The 19070-nt window shown below is 38.1% G+C and overlaps 1 protein-coding gene across 10 annotated transcripts in view; it reads left to right on the forward strand.

The window, feature by feature from the left end:
* RIN2 (Ras and Rab interactor 2) overlaps positions 1-19070 on the forward strand; it is a 244203-nt gene that overhangs the window by 89726 nt on the left and 135407 nt on the right. For 5 of the 10 annotated variants that reach the window (XM_072634569.1, XM_072634562.1, XM_072634564.1 and 2 more), the window contains one exon: positions 9281-9304. The exons of 4 other annotated variants lie outside the window; for them this stretch is intronic. Coding sequence is in view for 1 of the 6 variants with exons in the window: in XM_072634558.1 (XP_072490659.1) it covers positions 9281-9304 (24 nt within the window). In the remaining 5 variants the exon portion in view is untranslated. Of the gene's footprint in view, positions 1-6712; positions 6776-9280; positions 9305-19070 lie in introns of those variants that run through there. One more of the 10 variants, XM_072634571.1, reaches the window with a different exon arrangement.

Genomic DNA, 19070 nt, shown 5'->3' on the forward strand with positions numbered 1-19070 from the left:
AAATTTTCTAGACTGTGTTATTAAAGGTGTGGTTGGCGATAATCTGGAAAAGAAAATAGTCATCACAAACAACCAACATAGCTTCATCAAAAACAAGTCATGCTATTCTAATCTTATTTCCTTTTTTGACAGGGTCGTTGTTAAGGGGAATGCTGGAGATATAGTTTACTTTAAAAAGTGTTTGAAATATCTAATGCTATTCTTATGGAAAAGGTGGAGTATTGTGGGCTGGATAACGTACCATCAGATATGTTTGGAACCAGTTGGATGGTCAGACAGAGTAGTCATAAATGGTTCCAGTTTCATGTCAGTTTGGAAGGTATTCATTTATGAATGGTGTGTCATAGGTCTATGTGCTATTTACATTTGTCATTATTTAGATTAAGAGGGATGCCACTGTTATCAAATTTTCCAATGACTGTAAGATTTGAGGGATAACTAACATGGAGTGACACAACCTGAACCCGAAATTACCTTGATAAGTCAGAAAAGTGAGCTGAAACTAACAAGATGAAATTAACAGAATTACTATAAAATCTTATGCTTGGGTTCAAGAAATAGACCTTTCAAGTACAAGATGACAAAGACATGAAAGGAAAATCTTTCATATGAAAAAGATAAGACGATTTAGTGAACTGTGAGCTCACTATGAGTCAGTACTGTGTATGGCAGCCACAAAAGCTTCTACATTCTTTGGTTACATAAGAGAAAAATAACTTCTAGGACTAAAGGAGGTGATAAGCCCACTGTACTATGTCCTACTCAGATTACATTTACCATATTGTATTCAGTTCTGGGAATTGCATTTTAGAGAGGAGATTGACATACTGGAAAGTGTATAGAGGAAAACAATTAGAATGTTGAAGGGCCTTAAGTCCATGCCTTATGGGGATGGATGAATGGGATGGATGGAAAGAACTATGGATGTTTAGCTTGGAGAAAAAACATTTTGGAGGTATATGACAGCTGTCTGTGAAAAGGCTGTTTTTTAGCAGAGGGATTAGACTTGTTCTGTTTAGTTTCAGGGGACAAAAACAAGAGCGGTGGATAAGAAGTTGGAAAGTGACCAATTTAGGCCTGATATCAGGAAAAACTTTCTACCAATTTTAGTGCTATGAGAAAGTGGAATAAGCTGCCTTTAGGGGACACAGTATTAGGCACCCTGCTCCTCGATGTCCTCAATGGAAGTCTTCAAGCAAAAATTGAATGACTGCTTGTGTAGGAATGCCAAATAGCCACTGATGACCCTTCTAACTATAAAATTCTGTGACTTTGTGACTGTACTTTCAGCAATACAATCTAATTTTGCATTAGGTTTTTGGTCAGTCATTTTGCATTATTCTACTTATCTGCTGAGCCTTGCAGTCTGCAAAAACTCTTTTGCATACAAGTGATAATAATTATAGCATTTATCTGGCTTTTTAAAGTTTGCAAAGCATTCACAAATATCTCATTTGATCTTCACAACAATCTTGGGAAGTAAGTGCTCTTATTACACCCATTTTACAGATGAGGAAACTGAAATAGAAAGAGGTAAAGTGACTTTGGCAGGAATTACACAGCTAGTAAGTGCCTGGAGTCACACTCTTGTCTTCCTGACTCCAGAACCAGTGCTCTATTCCCTGTGCTTCCTAGCTATCTAATTAAGTCTCCTCTACTCTATATGTATACAATTTTTGAACACAGGTACAGGATTTTATATTTATTTGTATTAAATTTCATCATCTTATTTTCAGTTGAGTTACCTGGGGTCTTTTTAATATTGAAATTGGGTTACCTACCCTTCTTTATTTTACCCTTTACAATTTAAAAATCATTCTCCTAGCTGGAAAACACAGCCACCAAAAAAAAAAAAAAAAAGAATTTGAGTAGTTCAGCTCTTTCTCTATTATCTTCCAAAATTATACTACCAACCCCTCAAGCAGTGAACCAAAAAAGAAAGCCTTTCCTATTGTCTCAGGCATTTCTTCAAGCCTTAGCTCATTCTGTATGCCAGCCTTCCTGAAATTCTTCTTCCACAACCTCACCAACCTTTTTATTTGTTGTCGTGGGTCATGTGCCCTTCCTTTGGGGTACAGTGGAAGGAGCTCTGAACTAGAAAATGGAAGATTCAGAATCTTATCCAGATTCCACCCCACTGTCATGTGTCCCTGTGGCAATAAATCTCCTAACCTCTCTGAGCTTTTATTTCCTTATCTGAAAAAGACCCAATAACACTTATCTTGCCAGTCATGATGTTTGTGACAATGGAATGAGATTAATCATGTGCAGTGCTTTATAAACAATATAATGTGACATAACTGACAAAGGGTGGTGGTAGTGTTATGTGGTTTTTGTGTGATCTCATGAGAGTGCTCTCTGTGCAGGCACATCAGTCTCCTTGCCTATCCCTCTTTTCTTCTTTGGGGTTATTTTTAACTGCATTGCTAGAATTTCACTTTTGAGAATCTCCAGTGCTCCTTGAACCATCTTCCCTTTTACAGTATCAGCTTGTGGGATTGTGACTGTAATAATGATAATAATAACAGCAGCAGCTTCTGTTTCTTTAGCATGCTAAAGTTAACAAAGCATTTTTGTTACAGTAACTCAGTGAGGCAGGTGGTTTGAGGAGCATCATCCCTAAGACCTAGAGAGTTTAAGTGACTTGACCAGGGTTACAGGTGGCAGTACCAGGACTCATACTCAGATCTTGAGGCTATAAATCCAATGTTCTATTGACCAAACGTTCTGCCTCTCATGCTTAATTTAAACATAAAGTCAGGCAATCATTTTTTTCTTAAGATGGCAGCTGGGAGGCACAGTTGTTAGAGCACCAGCCCTGGAGTCAGGAGGACCCTTTTGTCCTCAGATGCTTAGTAGCTACGTGTGGGCAAGTTACTTAACCCTGACTGCCTTCAAAAGAAAAAAAAAGGTGAAAGAGACCTTAGTGGTCATTTGGTCATAGGATTTTAAAGCTGGAAAGAGCTTTAGTTCCAGTTCCCACACTATACAGAATACCCCTTTGCAGCATAATTAACAAGAAGTGACTGAGCCTTTGCTTGAACACTTTCAATGACAGGAAATTATTGAGAGAGAAGTCATTCTATTGGGTATTGTTCTTAGAAATGTTTTTCTTATGTAGAACTAGTGCCCACCTCACTACCAAAGGAAAGGGAAAAAGAAACCTCCCAGTTCTCTTATTTTACAGGTAAGATAAGCCAAAGCCCAGAGAACATTAGAGTTGCTTATGGTCACTTAGTCAGTTAGTGACAGAAGTGAAACTTCAATACAGAGACATGGTGCTATCGTGGAAAGAGCATTGGATTTGGAGAAGAAAGACTTGGTTTTAAATCTTGGCTCTTTCTCCCTCACTTCCTGTGTGTTCTTGGACAATTCAACTTCTCTGCACCTGGATTTCCTCACGTATAAGATAAGTTCCCATCCTGCTTTAAAACCTGTCATTCCCTCAGGACGTTAGGGTCCTGACCCCAGAGCCATTGTGCTGAACCTTTGGAGAGCCAAATGGTGTGGAAAAAGAATTTTGACGCTTCGCCCAGTGACCTTTTCATTATACCAAGACTCATGTCCTCTATCTGACTGGGTGGTTGGTGGTTTATCACCACAACAGTATTACTTCTGTTTCTCTAGCCTTTTATCTGCCTCCAAATGAAGCTTTTCATCTCAACTTTTCTCTGAACTTTTTGAATTTTATTTCCTAACGTCTATCTCACTATGCCTAGTGTTCCCTTCTTTGGCTGTTTCAGACACACTCTTGGGTATGCCCAAGTCCACGCCTATATAAATGAGAAAGCAAAGGCCCCAGAATCAGTTTAGCCCAGTATTCGTAGACTAGTGTTCCAGCCAAAAAAATGACCTTAACCATTCCCAACTGGTCATGTTTGAATAGAATTTCCACCTTGAAGTGGGAATAAGAAAAGTCAGTGTCACAAACTGTGCACATGGTCACAGAGCAGATGTATTACTTGGTCGTGTGATTGTCCAGATTTAGCTTAAATTCATGCCTGGGAATACTGGTTAATGAACTTGAAGGCGATGGTGTAGTAGAAAGATCACTGAACTGGAGGTCAGAAGACTTGGGTTCTAGTCAATGACATACCAGTAATTCGCTCTTTGATACTGGACAAGCCACCCACTCTCAATGTCCTTTCCTGATTTTTGAAGTTGGGGTATTATACAGTCTCTGCCTCACACAGTTGTTATGAGGACCAAATGAAATATTCAAAAAAATTTAATTAAAATTTTATTAACCACCTGCCATATAGAAAACACTCTATTAAATCTTGGAATGGGGGCAGAGAATATAGAGATGACCCAGTCATCTTGGGAGGCTTCCAAACTGGCAGGAGGTAAGTTATATACACAAGTATATATATATATATATATATATATATATATATATATATATATGTGTGTGTGTGTGTGTGTGTGTGTGTGTGTGTGTGTGTGTGTCTGTGTGTGTGTGTGTGTGTATGCATATATATGTATATATGTATATATATGTATATATATAAAATATTAGAGTGTGAAAGTGCATAAGAGACAGACAAATGTCCTGAATATTAAAATGAGGAAGAGATTCCCTAACTGGCTTTATCTGTGTGTGTGTGTTCATCCTTCGTTGCCAAAGAACACCATGCCATCAGAGAAATGGTGACATGACTTGCACTTGACTTTGTTCTGAGTGAGGGAGGGCCGTGCAGGTCATCAGCCTCACTTCTCCAGAGCCATCTGAATCCAGTAACCAGATATTCATCAGGATGACTGGAGATGACCCAGGATGAGGCAATTGGGGTTAAGTGACTTGCCCAAGGTCACACAGCTAGTGAGTGTCAGGTGTCTGAGGTGAGATTTGAGCTCAGGTCCTCCTGACTCCTGCACTGGTGCTCTATCCACTGTACCACCTAGCTGCCCCAATTGGGTTTATCAAGAAAGACTTCATAGAAGAGGGGCAGAGCTATCTTCTCTTGGTGGGATATGTATGGTCAAATTGCTTTGTCAACTGTGTAAAGAGCTATATAAATGTAAGATATGATGGAAAAAGCAAGTTACATAGAATAATTAATCTTGATGTAGTCAGAATCTGTAAACTGCTCACTTTACAACATTAAGAATGAAACTTTTAATACCAGGCATGTTGAAAGAGAGACATTTGCCCAATTTAACTTTCCAGCCACATACCATATCATAATACGTATGCCAGCCTGTTCAGTTTGGCATTTATTAGGAGAACTACAAGTAGTCAAAAGAGACTGGTTTCACCAGACTGCCCGAATTGCATTTTTTAACTGCACATAAGTTTAAGCTGCCCCATTTCAGTAATAAAAGTAATTCAGTAATAAAAGAAATTCAAATGATTTCATCCCATCTGCAGAATGAGTAAATGCATTTTAATGTTATATATAATCAGGATAACAACTGAGAAGCCACTTTCCATGTCAGTCCCTGGTTATCAGCCAGTTGCTACTTTATAAGATGCAAGTTTAAACACTTGTTGTAGTCTGGATGTAACTGAAGATGGAAAATCATTAATACTTAGAAATGTTAGATGGCCTGGGATTAAAAAATACTTCTGCTCATTGGGAAAAAAAAGTCTTGTAACAGGGAATGTGTAAAAATAAATATGTAAGCCAGATTTTAAGTATTTCTTCGGTTGTACGATAAGGCCCTATCCTCCAAAGTAAAAAATTAAACAACTACAACAGAAAAGGCAACAGGGACTGACGGAAGTTGGAAGACATTAAAATAAGTCTTTTAACTCTTCCTTGTGGCTACAGCTGCGCCAGCACAAAGCCACCTTTGAGCTAGGATGTTGTTAAACCCTGGCACCGAGGGGAGTTTTTATGCTGGGGCCCATAATTGATAGACTTTTTTGAGAGTGGTCCTGTGTTTTGCTTTATCAATGTGGTGCTTGAACTGGGCTTTCAGCTGACCTCCAAAAGGAAATACTAGTTTCAAAAGGAAGAATTTTAACTTTGCCAAGAATCAGATAATGGCATGACATAGAGAAAAGCCAGGGCTTTGTGGTTTGGATATTAAAGTACAGTTCTGTAAGGCCCTCCAAAAATGGAAGGTATAATACATTTGACTGTTTAGAAGGGAGTTACAATTTGAAATTTTACTTTATTGCCTTTCACTTTACTCAGGAGGACAAGTTTCTCCTTCCTTAACTTGTTCTGCACTCCCTCCTATCCCTTCCTTCCTCACCCCTCTCACTTTTTTTAAACAAAGTGACTGTTTTCATTAAATAGAATCTCATAGCTGTAGCTGTCTTCTAAGAATGTGCCTGGACTTTGAGAAAACGTCTCAGAGGTGATGGTGAGCAGGCAACTTCCCCTTGGGTGGAGATGGATTGAATTTAATACATTTAATTTAATACTTTCCTCACCAATTATAATTAAGACAACCCTACCATTTTTCCTGAGCTGTGGAATGCAACTTAGAATACCACCAGCCAGGTCATCAATAATTTTTTCCAGACACATTATTGAACAGTGACTCCATAATGAGGTGGGAATGATTTTATTGCAGCTGTCTTCTCCTATGATTCTCTGGCTTTATAAATGGTAGGTTGTGATTTTTTAAAATTAACAGTAGTCATTTGTAATAAATATCTCTTCTCACATATGTTTACTTGGCTTGAACCTAGGCAAGGAATTGGGAGCAAACTACATTTCCCAACTGTGGACTTTTAATCTAGGAAATCTGAGGAACAATAGAAAAGTTCTTACAGTCCTCTGCCTCCCGGGATTGTAGCAGAGGTTTTGGTAGTTTAAAGGTAAGTTGTGAGGAATAAGAATAGGTATTCCTTCCCCATCACCACATTCCTTTGGCTCCTCTACAGCTCCAGACATAGACTCCTGCAAAGACTCACACAGAACTGGTGAAGCCACAGGAGCCTGGAGGCACAGCTGCAACAGATCCTTTCTCGCCTTTGCTGCTGCCACTGCGGTCACATTTAGTTTCAGAGCCCTGTTATTGCTGTCACCTCTTTTGTAGCTCCTAACTGGCCTTTCAGCATGATCCTGAAGCTCATTCTAGGCTCAGGCACTAATGCACATTTCAGAAACCTATGTTCAAATTGGCCCATTGAGACAAATGTATGTCAAAAAATAACGATAATATTGTATAACACATTATATGTTTAGTGTCAGTTCTAAAATTCTATGACTCTAGACCCTATCTAATACAGCCAGCTTATTATGTGTGACACTTTTTCACTGGAACCCATCCAAACAAAGAAATGCAGTGGGTTCGTTATTTGTACCCTACTGCTCATTGATTCCATTTCCTGATTTGCATTTTAGTTCCTTAGTTTGGTGTGTTTTTGACTTGTACCCCGATATCTCAGTGATTGGACACCCTGCTTTGTCCCCACATGGAATTGGTTTCCTAACCCTGTCATACTCTCAATAAACAGATCACTAAAACTCATGACCAGTATACTCTGATTTCCACTTAGAGCCCAGTCAATTGTCTTCCTTATGGAAGGACAATAACTACCTGCCATACTGCTGAACAAGATGCACAAGTAAGACTTCAGATTCTGTTTCAGCCTTAGTTATTGTACATACACCAGTCTTTTCCCCTTGGGCTAGTATTTTAATTTTGAATCTGCCTTCTGATTCACGTCCTTGAGCCAGGAAATAGCTAACATTTGACTGTGCTCCCTTGTTTAAATCCTCAACCTTTGCCCAGTCCTACAAGAAAGACCGTATAGATTGCTGGTTCCAGACTTACCAAATCTGTCTGACTTTAATAAGATAGAATTTAATAAAAATAAATGCAAGGCCCTCTGCTTGCTTTAAAAAAAAATAACTCAGTTTGCACAAGCACAAAATGGAAGAAGCATGGCTAGACAGTGGTTTCATGTGAAAAAGTGGTCAACGTGAGTGAATTTGTTTTATAATAGCAAAGTATAAAAGGCTAATTCATTAAGAGAGATATAGTTTACTTACTGTTTTTGTGCAAATGACTTAAAAATCTATATATCTGCCCCTGACCTCTCTCTTTTGGGCAGCTTAGTGTCTCAGTGGATAGAGTACCAGAATTGAAGTCAGGAAGACTCCTATTCCTGAGTTCAAATCCAGCCTCAAATGCATACTAGCTGTGTGACCTTGGGCAAGTCACTAACTCCTGTTGACCTCTGTTTTTTCATCTGTAAAAAAGAGCCGGAGAAGGAAACGGCAGCATCTCTGCCAAGAAAACCCCAAATGCTGTCACAAAGAGTCAGACATGACTGAAATGACTGAACAACAGCAAAACCTCTCTCTTTACCCCCAGTGTCATATCACTGGCTGCTTATTGAACAGTTCCAGTTGTATATCCCTTAGGCATTTCAAGATCAACAATTCCAAAACAGAACTCATTATCTTCTCCCTAAAACCTACCCTGCTTCCAAATTTGAGGCCACCACCATCCTTCTAGTCATCCAGCTTCCCCCTAACCTAGACAGTAAGTAGATACTTATTAATTGACTGATGGATTGTTTGAGTGATAGTAGTCTCAAAGGAGGGGGATAAGTAAGGGAATAGCTCAAAACAGACACTCATTTCTCACTTTGCTGCACTACTCTGAGATTTCTATGAATTCTGTACCATGCCACTGCATCCAGTACAGTCAATGTCGGAGGGCAAACTGGTTTTCATTTCTTGGGTGAATGGAACACTTCAACCATTATGATCCAGGAAGTATTCTTTGTGTTATTTTCATTTACACAGTGCTGTCAAAAGTTCTTCCTGGGAGACAGAACCTTGGTGAGCTCTGCTGGCTAGATCTTCAGAAATGGTTATTTTGCACCAGAAAGTCTCAATGTCTGTGATTCTGGCTTTTGGCCGTGCCTTGGTGTTTTGTGAGCTGGGTTCATGCCCTGTTTCCTGGACTGGGGAATTAAGAGTTGAACTTTTCAGTGTTGTTTGGTTAAGTTTGCCCAGGGGTATGATCGACTTTTGGCAGGACGTACATTTGTTTATGGTTATGATTCTCCTGACTCCTGTTACTACTAGACTTGGTTGTAGCTTGAGAACTGTGTGGCTTGGTAAGCTGCTCTCTGTTACAGCAGCTGGTTAGAACTGTCAGCCACAGGAGGCCATGCCATCATCTGAGCAATAATCTACGTTGTTGTCCTCCCCCTGCCCCCCAAGAACAAAGCACATTGAACAGTGGGAAGTGATGTCACATTTAACATCATTATATTTAATAGATATCTCCTCAGAAACTTAGAAGAAAATATTTAGCACCACTCTAGCTAAGAAATGACACTCATGTTTCCTTTTGCTTTTAGGGCATCTGGAAAATTTCTTCTAAGGTAAGCATGGTTTTTCCTGTTTCTCTTAGAATCTAAGCTATCTGTTGTGTCATTATAATGACCAAGTTTGGCCCTAACGAAGAGTTGAGAAAATGTGCTTTCTTCTTTGCAGAGGTGGGGAGCTGTGGGTCTTAAACATGGCATATATTCACAGACTTGGTTGATGTGTTGCTTAAATTTGCTTAGCTGGCCTTTCCTCTATTTTAAAAATTATATTCTAAGGGATGGCTTATTGGGTAGGGAAGAGGAGATGTATTAGAAAATGAAGGTAATGTAAAAATTAAAGACCAATACATTTTTCTAAGAATATCAATTCTCTAATAATAAAAATTGGGCACTATGCCATCTATATTAGGTATGATATAGGCATGTAATTGGAGTCTTTAAGCTTCTCCCCTTGTGTGTGTTAGTCCTGGGAGACTTCATTGACTGTTAGGTCACTAGGGTGCTAGTAGCAATCAGAAGTAGTTATTTTATGGAATCACAGCATTTTAGATTCAGAAGGGATATTAAAAGGTCACACCTAGCCATCTCCACACCATGTTTTCTGCTATCTGAGCATCATCCTCCCTGGAACTTGGACACTCTGCTGGGATACTGGGCTCTGACAAGTAAACTTCTGCCTCAGCTTTCCCTGGGGCCACTTTCCATCATCTCCACACCATGATATTATAGGAGTACCCATTCCCTTTTCATCTTCCCTTAATATATCGTCCTTTTCCATTAGAATATAAGCTTCTTGAGGGCAGGGACTAACTTGTTTCGCTCTGCAATCCTAGGCCTAGGACAATGCTGGACACCCAGTAAGTGCATACCAAATATGTTATCTGTTCTTTCTAAATAAGAGGAACCTGAAATCCAGAGATGTTAGTGGAAAAAAAGGAAGAGCACTGGCCTAGTAGTCAGGGGACCTACATCTCTCTCCAACTCAGCTGCTCTCCATGGGCAAATCTTTCAATCTATTAGATTGTAAATTTCTCAAGATTAGAGACTGCCTCTTAATATCTTTGTGTACACTCCAGTGCCTAGCATAGTCAATCAGTCAACAAACTCTTATTAAGCACTTACTGTATGCTGAGCACTGTGCTTCAGTGTTGGAGAATGTAAAAGAAAGGCAAGAACATGACCTTACATGTAGAAGTTCTGTTTTAGATCATACTGTATGTAAATTCTGTGAAATTCAAACTGATCAAGTAAATAGAGCGTTGGCCTTTTTTTTTTAGAGGTTTGTCATCAAGGAAATAATGGACATGAACTGACAGGAGAGAGGTAGAAAGGCATTCAGTACAGGTTAAATAAACGCACAGGGCTACCTGATTACTGTGGGAATGAGACTTCATATAAAGCCCAAAGTCTGAAAGAAACAAAAGGGGAAAAAGGATTGTTAACATTTCCTTCAAGGCAGGAATTGTACCCACAGTGTTCCTACTCAGAAATTGGAACAGATTTTTTTTTGTTAGCTTTTGATTTGTTTGGTTTTGTTGTTTGTTTTTAAGGAGAAGTAGTTTGAAGAAGAAAAAAGAGCCTTACATTAATCCCAGAGCATTAGTCAGTATTCTTAATCAAGACCTATAGTTGAGCTCTTCCAATAAAGTTCTGCACTGTTGTATCTCTTGGTTGTGGGCTATGTGTCTGTCTCTGAAAAAGAGCCTGATTAATTTTGGTCAGGTTCATTACCAGGAGATTGATCATGGAACAGTGAACTCTTTTGGCCACAGTAACTTGTAAAAGCCATTTCCTGAAGCTTGCAGGGCTGAAATCTGTTTTGATGGAAGGTGTATGCACATGCACAGCTCTTTCCAAGTATTGAAGTATATACATATTAGAGTATAAGAGATTTTCAAGAAGAGGCAGTATGGTATAAGTAGGAAAAGCCTTAGTCATAAAAACTGGGTTCAAATCCTAGCTCAGTCACATATTACCAAATGACCACAGGCACATGGCTGTGCACAGGGACATTTTATCTCTCTGGATTTGAGTTGAACTAGAAGACCTTCAGCATCTTCTTTTACCTTCAAATCTATGATCTTAAACGTAGGGTTTTTTGAGGGTAAGAATATGAAGAAAAAGGAAGATGAAAGATGGAATAGATTTGTTTAGTCCTTGTCTGGATGGCAGTTCCACAGTCCATCTGAAAATGCCATCAAGTTGGATGAGACAAGCTGCTCTATAAGCTTTGTGAGCTATTTTCTGGCCAACAGGAGAGAGGCATCAGTAACCCTGCTATTTAGCTGTGTACATATGTGAAAGTCATTAGTGTTTGTATGTCTTAAGCTACTAGACCTTGGTGAGTGAAAAGCTGAACTAAGTTATATCACAGAAACTTAACACTCATTCTGGCTTTAGAATATTTGCTGAATGGAGATATTTCCCCTGTACGTAGACTGTATTTGTGTAATGGGATATTTGTGCAATGTGGCTTTTCTATGGTTTCCTCACTATCCATATAAAATGAAGGAAATATTTCTGTTGGGCCAGTATTCCTGAAATACAGTGCCACAAAGCCTGCCTTACATAACTGAGTCTGGTAGACACTCAGGAGAAAAACAGGAAATCAGTACATATGCACATTGAAAAGATTAACTAAGGTTATTTTTTTAATGATGTCAGGCAGACTAAATTAAAGAATGGTCTTTTAGCCCCAGAGTTTAACTTGTGGAAAAAGTTGTATCTCTTCCCTCAAATTTAATGTGCTCATCTATGGGAAAATTGAGGCTATACCTTTGATTTGAATATTGGATTAAATTGAATTAAATTCAACAAATAATTATTGATCTCACTATTTTACTCAGCACTGACAGGGATTTAAAAAAAATTTAAACCTGCCACTGGAGTCAGGAGGACCTGAGTTCAAATCTCACCTCAGACACTTGACACTCACTAGCTGTGTGATCTTGGGCAAGTCACTTCACCCCATTTGCCTCATCCTGGGTCATCTCCAGTCATCCTGATGAATATCTGGTCACTGGATTCAGATGGTTCTGGAGGAGAAGCGAGGCTGGTGTCCTGCACAGCCCTTCCTCACTCAAAACAAAGTCAAGTGCAAATCATGTTATTATTTCTCTGATGACATGGTCTTCTTCTGCAACAAAGGACAAACACAACAAAACCTGCCACTAGAATGAAAAGAGCCCTCTTGTGATCCTTCAGAAACCTGGGTTCTTGTCCCAGGTCTGTGTCAATAATAGTGTGATCTTGGGCAGTGATAAAAACTGACATATAGAAATACCATGGAAGTAGGTAGTATTGGTATACTTTCCCCCATTTTTCACTTGAGGACATTGAAAAATAAAATGATTTATCCAAGATCATACAATTAGTCAGTATTTGAAGAAGGCAGGGTAGTGTAGTGGAAAAAATAATGACTCTGTTGTCATAATCCAGAATTCAAATCCCTCCTCAGATACTTATTATCCATGTGACTTGGAGCATGTGACCACCACTTGGCTTTATTTTCCTCATCTATGAAATGAGAAGATTGAATTTGATGGTTGCTGAGAGCCCTTCCAGCTCAAGAGTTATAATCCTATGAAATCAATTTTTTAATTCCAAATATAGCATCCTAAGAACCATATCCTGCTTCTTATCTGGGCCTCAGATTCCTTAACTGTGAAATGAAATATTTGGATTCGAGAAACTGACTCCTCTAAAATTTCAGCCTGCTCTTCTTTCATCCTGTGAGATACTTATAATTTTCCATGGTATCATGGGGATCCGTTGTTGGGGCTAAGGGTTATAGTCTTAGGTCACAGGGAATTAAATGTTTTGGGTAATATAAAAGCACTCTAATCTGGATAAAGGAAGGATTGCCCTTCTTTCAAGGTACAGACAAGTCATCCTTAGAGATGGAGCTCAAAGTTAGTCAATGAACTAAGATGTATTAAATGCCTATTAAGTTCCAGACACTGCGTTCAGCACTGGGGATATAAAAATTAGTCAAAAACAAACAGGCCCTGCTCTCATGAAGCTCACAGTCTAATGGGGAAGACAAAGGATTCATAATCACAATATTCTCTGATGTCTTTCAAGTTGAAGAAATTCATGTCTACCTATCTATCACTGATTCCCCCTACCTCACTACCTACCCAGGCCCTTGGGATTTGAAAAGCCCTCACTCATAGTATCCTTTGTCAGGGTCATCTTATCAGGAATGAGTTCTTGAGTCCAGAGGGGAATCTTGACACCCTAGGGATTCAGGAATTAGGATAAGAGTTAGATCCGTGGCTCTATTTGTCATTGCACTGTTCTAACAAGGGTTGGCCAGTGATCTGGTTATAGCACTACTGAAAAGGAAATGACAGTCATCAACAGAATATGAGTGAGTCCAGTAAATAGGAAGTACTGTAAGAGTTCATACAGAAGGGATCAGATATATATAGTAGAGGGGGAAGGTCTAAATGACAGGAGAAAGAGGATGAGCAGAATACGTAGTGGTGAAAATGAGTATTGCAGTATTTGGAATATTAGCAAGAAGACTGTCCTGCTTTGAACAGAAGACTCACACTGGCAGTAGTGGGAGAATGAAGTTATAAAGGTAAGTTGGGGCCAGGTTTTAGAGGATCTTGAATTTCAAGCTAAGGACATTTAATTTTTGCTGTAGGCACTGGTCAGAGTTGTGATTTTTCTATTTAGTGTTCAGCAGCAGCAGCAGTCCTCTGAAGTCAGAGTTGGTCATTACATTCATCAAAGTCCTTAAATCTTTCACTTGTTATAAATTGTTCTCCTGGTCTTGCTTACTTTCTTCTGCATCAATTCATCCAAATCTTTTTAAGCTTCTCTGAAACCAACTCTTTTGTAATTTCTTACAGCACAATAGTATTTCAGCACATCCTTATGTCATAATTTATCTATTCCCCAATTGATGAGCTTCCCCTTAGTTTCTAGTTCTTTATCATTACCCAGAGAACTATTATAAAAATTTATGTGTATATGTGTATGCATATATATACATATATATGCGTATATATACGCATGTGTGTATATATATATATATATATATATATATATATATATATATATATATATATACACGCATATATATATGTATATAGGACCTTTCTCTCTATAATCATTTTGGGGTATAAATCTAGCAATGTGTCAAAGGATGTGCACAGTTTAGTAACTTCCAAAATGGTTGGTCATATTCTTAATTCCACCAACAGTGAATAAATGTGCCAGTTTTCCTGAAACCCCTCTAACATTTGTCATTTTCTTTTGTCACCTGTGCCAATCTAATAGGTGTGAGAATGAACTTCAGAATTACTTTAATTTGTATTTCTCACATTATTAATGACCTGGAGCATTTTTTTTAGTATTTTATAATAGCTTGGATTTCTAATAGCATGGATTTCTTTGCTTGAGAACAACCCATTTATGTCCTTTGACTTTCACTTAGGAATGTCTCTTACTCTCATAATTTTGAATGAGTTCCTTATGTATGTTGGAAATGAAATCTTTATCATAAAAAATTGCCACAGAGATTTTTCTACAATTAATCATTTCTCTTCTAACTGCTGAATTGAATTTATTTGTGCAAAACTTTTTTAGATGTTACATAATAACAAAATTGTCCCTTATAATCTTTGAACTTTTTCATCCCTTGAATGGTGATGAACTCTTTTCCTATAAATAGATTTGAAGGTTGTGTCTAAGTCATGTATCTATTTGGAGTTTATCTTGGTATATGGTATGAGGGGTTGGTCCAAATCTAATTTCTGCCAATTTCTGCTAATTTCTGCTATTCAGTTTTTCCAGCAGTTTTTCTCAAGTAAGTCCTGATCTCAGTAGCTAGGGTCTTTGGGTTTATCAAACACTAAACTACTAGATTCATTTGCTACTGTATATAATATACCCAATCTGTTTCATTTTTTTACTTCTATTTTTAACCAGTGCCAAATTGTTTTGATGGTTACTAATTTGTAGTATAGTTTGAGATCTGGTACTCCTAGGTTCTACTCTTTCATGCTTTTTTTCTCCTTCCTTTGAAATTCTTGACATTATGTTCCTCCTGGTAAATTTCATTATTATTTTTTACTAGTTCTGTAAAGTAATCCTTTGGTATTTTGATTAGTATGTGACTGAATAAATACATTAATTTATGTAATATTGCCATTTTTATTATATTTTCTGAGCTTCTCCCAGGATTTAAATTTTATGCAAAGGTTAATATAACAGTGGTATGCAAGATGGTTTGGAGAAGAGAAAGACTAAAGATTGGGAAACAGTAGTAGACTGTAGTGTTATCTGGATACAGCATGACCTGGGAAATGGTAGTAAGGATGCATATGAGTGAATGAATATGAGAGATATTTTTTAAAAATTATTTGCTTATTTATTTTGTTTTCAGCATTCATTTCCACAAAATTTTGAGTTCCAAATTTTCTCCCCATCTCTTCCCTCCCCCCACCCCAAAACGCCTTGCATTCTGACTACCCCTTCCACCAATTTGCCCTCCCTCCTAGCACCCCTCCCTTCCCTTATCCCCATCTTCTCTTTTGTCCTATAGGGCAAGATAAATTTCTATACCCCATTACTTGTATTTCTTATTTCCCAGTTGTACACAAAAAACGATTCTCAACATTTGTTCCTAAAACTTTGAGTTCTAATTTCTCTTCCTTCCTCCCTCCTCCGCCCTCCCATGCATCCTCACTGAGAAGACAAGCAGTTCAATATAGGCTATATATGTATAGTTTTGCAAATGACTTCCATAATAGTCATGCTGTGTAAGACTAACTGTATTTCTCTCCATCCTATCCTGCCCCCCATTTCTTCTATTCTCTCTTTTGACCTTGTCCCTCCCCAAGAGTGTTTACTTCTAATTGTTCCCTTCCTTTCCATCATCCTCCCCTACCCTACTTATCTCCTTCTTCCCTATTTTCCTGTAGTGTAAGATAGGTTTTCATACCAAATTGAGTGTGCATGTTATTCGTTCCTTGAGCCAAATGTGATGAGAGTAAGCTTCACTTTTTCCCTCTCACCTTCCCTCTTTTCCCCTCCATTGAAAAAAGCTTTTTCTTACCTCTTTTATGAGAGATAATTTGCCCCATTCCATTTCTCCCTTTCTCCTCCCAATATATTCTTCTCTCACCCCTTAATGTTGTTTTTTTTAGATATGATCCCTTCCTATTCAACTCACCCTTTCTGTCTCTCTCATTCTGTGTGTGTATATGTGTGTGTGTGTGTGTATGTGTGTGTGTGTGTGTAATCCCACCAACTATGCAGATACTGAGAAAAGTTTCAAGAGTTACAAATATTATCATTCCATATAGGAATGTGAACAGTTCAACTTTAGTAAGTCCCTTATGATTTCTCTCTGCTGTTTACCTTTTCATGCTTCTCTTGATTCTTGTGTTTGAAAGTCAGATTTTCTTTTCAGCTCTGGTCTTTTCATCAAGAATACTTGAAAGTCCTCTATTTCATTGAATGACCATTTTTTCCCCTAAGGTAGTATACTCAGTTTTGCTGAGTAGGTGATTCTTGGTTTTAGTCCTAGTTCCTTTGACTTCTGGAATATCATATTCCACTCTCTTCGATCCTTTAATGTAGAAGCTACTAGATCTTGTATTATCCTGATTGTATTTCCACAATACTTGAATTGTTTCTTTCTAGCTGCTTGCAATATTTTCTCCTTGACCAAGGAACTCTGCAATTTGGCCACAATGTTCCTAGGAGTTTCTCTTTTTGGATCTCTTTCAGGTGGTGATTGGTGGATTCCTTGAATACTTATTTTGCCCTCTGGTTCTAGAATATCAGGGCAGTTTTCCTTGATAATTTCATGAAAGATGATATCTAGGCTCTTTTTTTGATCATGGCTTTCAGGTAGTCCCATAATTTTTAAATTGTCTCTCCTGGATCCGTTGTCCAGGTCAGTTGTTTTTCCCATGAGATATTTCACATTATCTTCCATTTTTTTCATTCTTTTGGTTTTATTTTGTAATTTCTTGGTTTCTCATAAAGTCATTAGCTTCCATCTGTTCCATTCTAATTTTGAAAGAACTATTTTGTTCAGTGAGCTTTTGAACCTCCTTTTCCATCTGGGTAATTCTGCTTTTGAAAGCATTCTTCTCCTCATTGGCTTTTTGAACCTCTTTTGTCAGTTGACAAGTTGATTTTTCAAGGTATTATTTTCTTCAGCATTTTTTTTGGATCTCCTTTAGCAAGCTGTTAACTTGCTTTTCATGATTTTCTTGTATCTCTCTCATTTCTCTTCGCAGTTTTTCTTCCACCTCTCTTACTTGATTTTCAGAATCTGTTTTTGAGCTCTTTCATGGCCTGAGACCATTGAATATTTAAGCCAGTGAGGAGAAGAATGCTTTAAAAAGCAGAATTAGCCAAATGGAAAAGGAGGTTCAAAAGCTCACTGAACAAAATAGTTCTTTCAAAATTAGAATGGAACAGATGGAGGCTAATGACTTCATGAGAAACCAAGAAATCACAAAACAAAACCAAAAGAATGAAAAAATGGAAGATAGTGTGAAATATCTCATTGGAAAAACAACTGACCTGGAAAATGGATCCAGGAGAGACAATTTAAAAATTATGGGACTACCTGAAAGCCATGATCAAAAAAAGAGCCTAGACATCATCTTCCATGAAATTTTCAAGGAAAACTGCCCTGATATTCTAGAACCAGAGGGCAAAATAAATATTCAAGGAATCCACCAATCACCACCTGAAAAAGATCCAAAAAGAGAAACTCCTAGGAACATTGTGGCCAAATTGCAGAGTTCCTTGGTCAAGGAGAAAATATTGCAAGCAGCTAGAAAGAAACAATTCAAGTATTGTGGAAATACAATCAGGATAACACAAGATCTAGCAGCTTCTACAGTAAGGGATCGAAGAGTGTGGAATATGATATTCCAGAAGTCAAAGGAACTAGGACTAAAACCAAGAATCACCTACCCAGCAAAACTGAGTATAATACTTCAGGGGAAAAATTGGTCTTTCAGTGAAATAGAGGACTTTCAAGCATTCTTGATGAAAAGACCAAAACTGAAAAGAAAATTTGACTTTCAAACACAAGAATGAAGAGAAGCATGAAAAGATAAACAGCAGAGAGAAGTCATAAGGGACTTACTAAAGTTGAACTGTTTACATACCTACATGGAAAGACAATATTTGTAACTCTTGGAACTTTTCAGTATCTGGGTAGTGGGTGGGATTACACACACATGCACACACACAGAGAGACAGAGAGCACAGAGTGAATTGAATAGGATGGGATCACATCTTAAAAAAATGAAATTAAGCAATGACAGAGAAATATATTTTGAGGAGAAAGGGAGAAATGGAATGGGGCAAATTATCTCTTATAAAAGAGGCAAGCAAAAGACTTTTTAGTGGAGGGAAAAAGAGGGGAGGTGAGAGAAAAACAGGAAGTTTACTCTCATCACATTCCACTAAAGGAAGGAATAAAATGCACACTCATTTTGGTATGAACATCTTACAATACAGGAAAGTGAGGGAGAAGGGGATAAGCAGGGTGGGGGGGATGATGAAAGGGAGGGCAATGGGAGGAGGCAGCAATTTGAAGTCAACACTCTTGGGGAGGGACAGGATCAAAAGAGAGAATAGAAGCAATGGGGGGCAGGACAGGAAGGAGGGAAATATAGTTAGTCATATACAACATGCCTATTATGGAAGTTATTTGCAAAATTACACAGATGTGGCCTATATCGAATTGCTTGCCTTCCAAAGGGAATGGGTGGGGAGGGAGGGATAAAGAGAAGTTGGAACTCAAAGTTTTAGGAACAACTGTTGAGTACTG

The sequence above is a fragment of the Notamacropus eugenii genome, chromosome 1 (assembly GCF_028372415.1).
Source record: "Notamacropus eugenii isolate mMacEug1 chromosome 1, mMacEug1.pri_v2, whole genome shotgun sequence".
Classification (NCBI taxonomy): Eukaryota; Metazoa; Chordata; class Mammalia; order Diprotodontia; family Macropodidae; genus Notamacropus; species Notamacropus eugenii.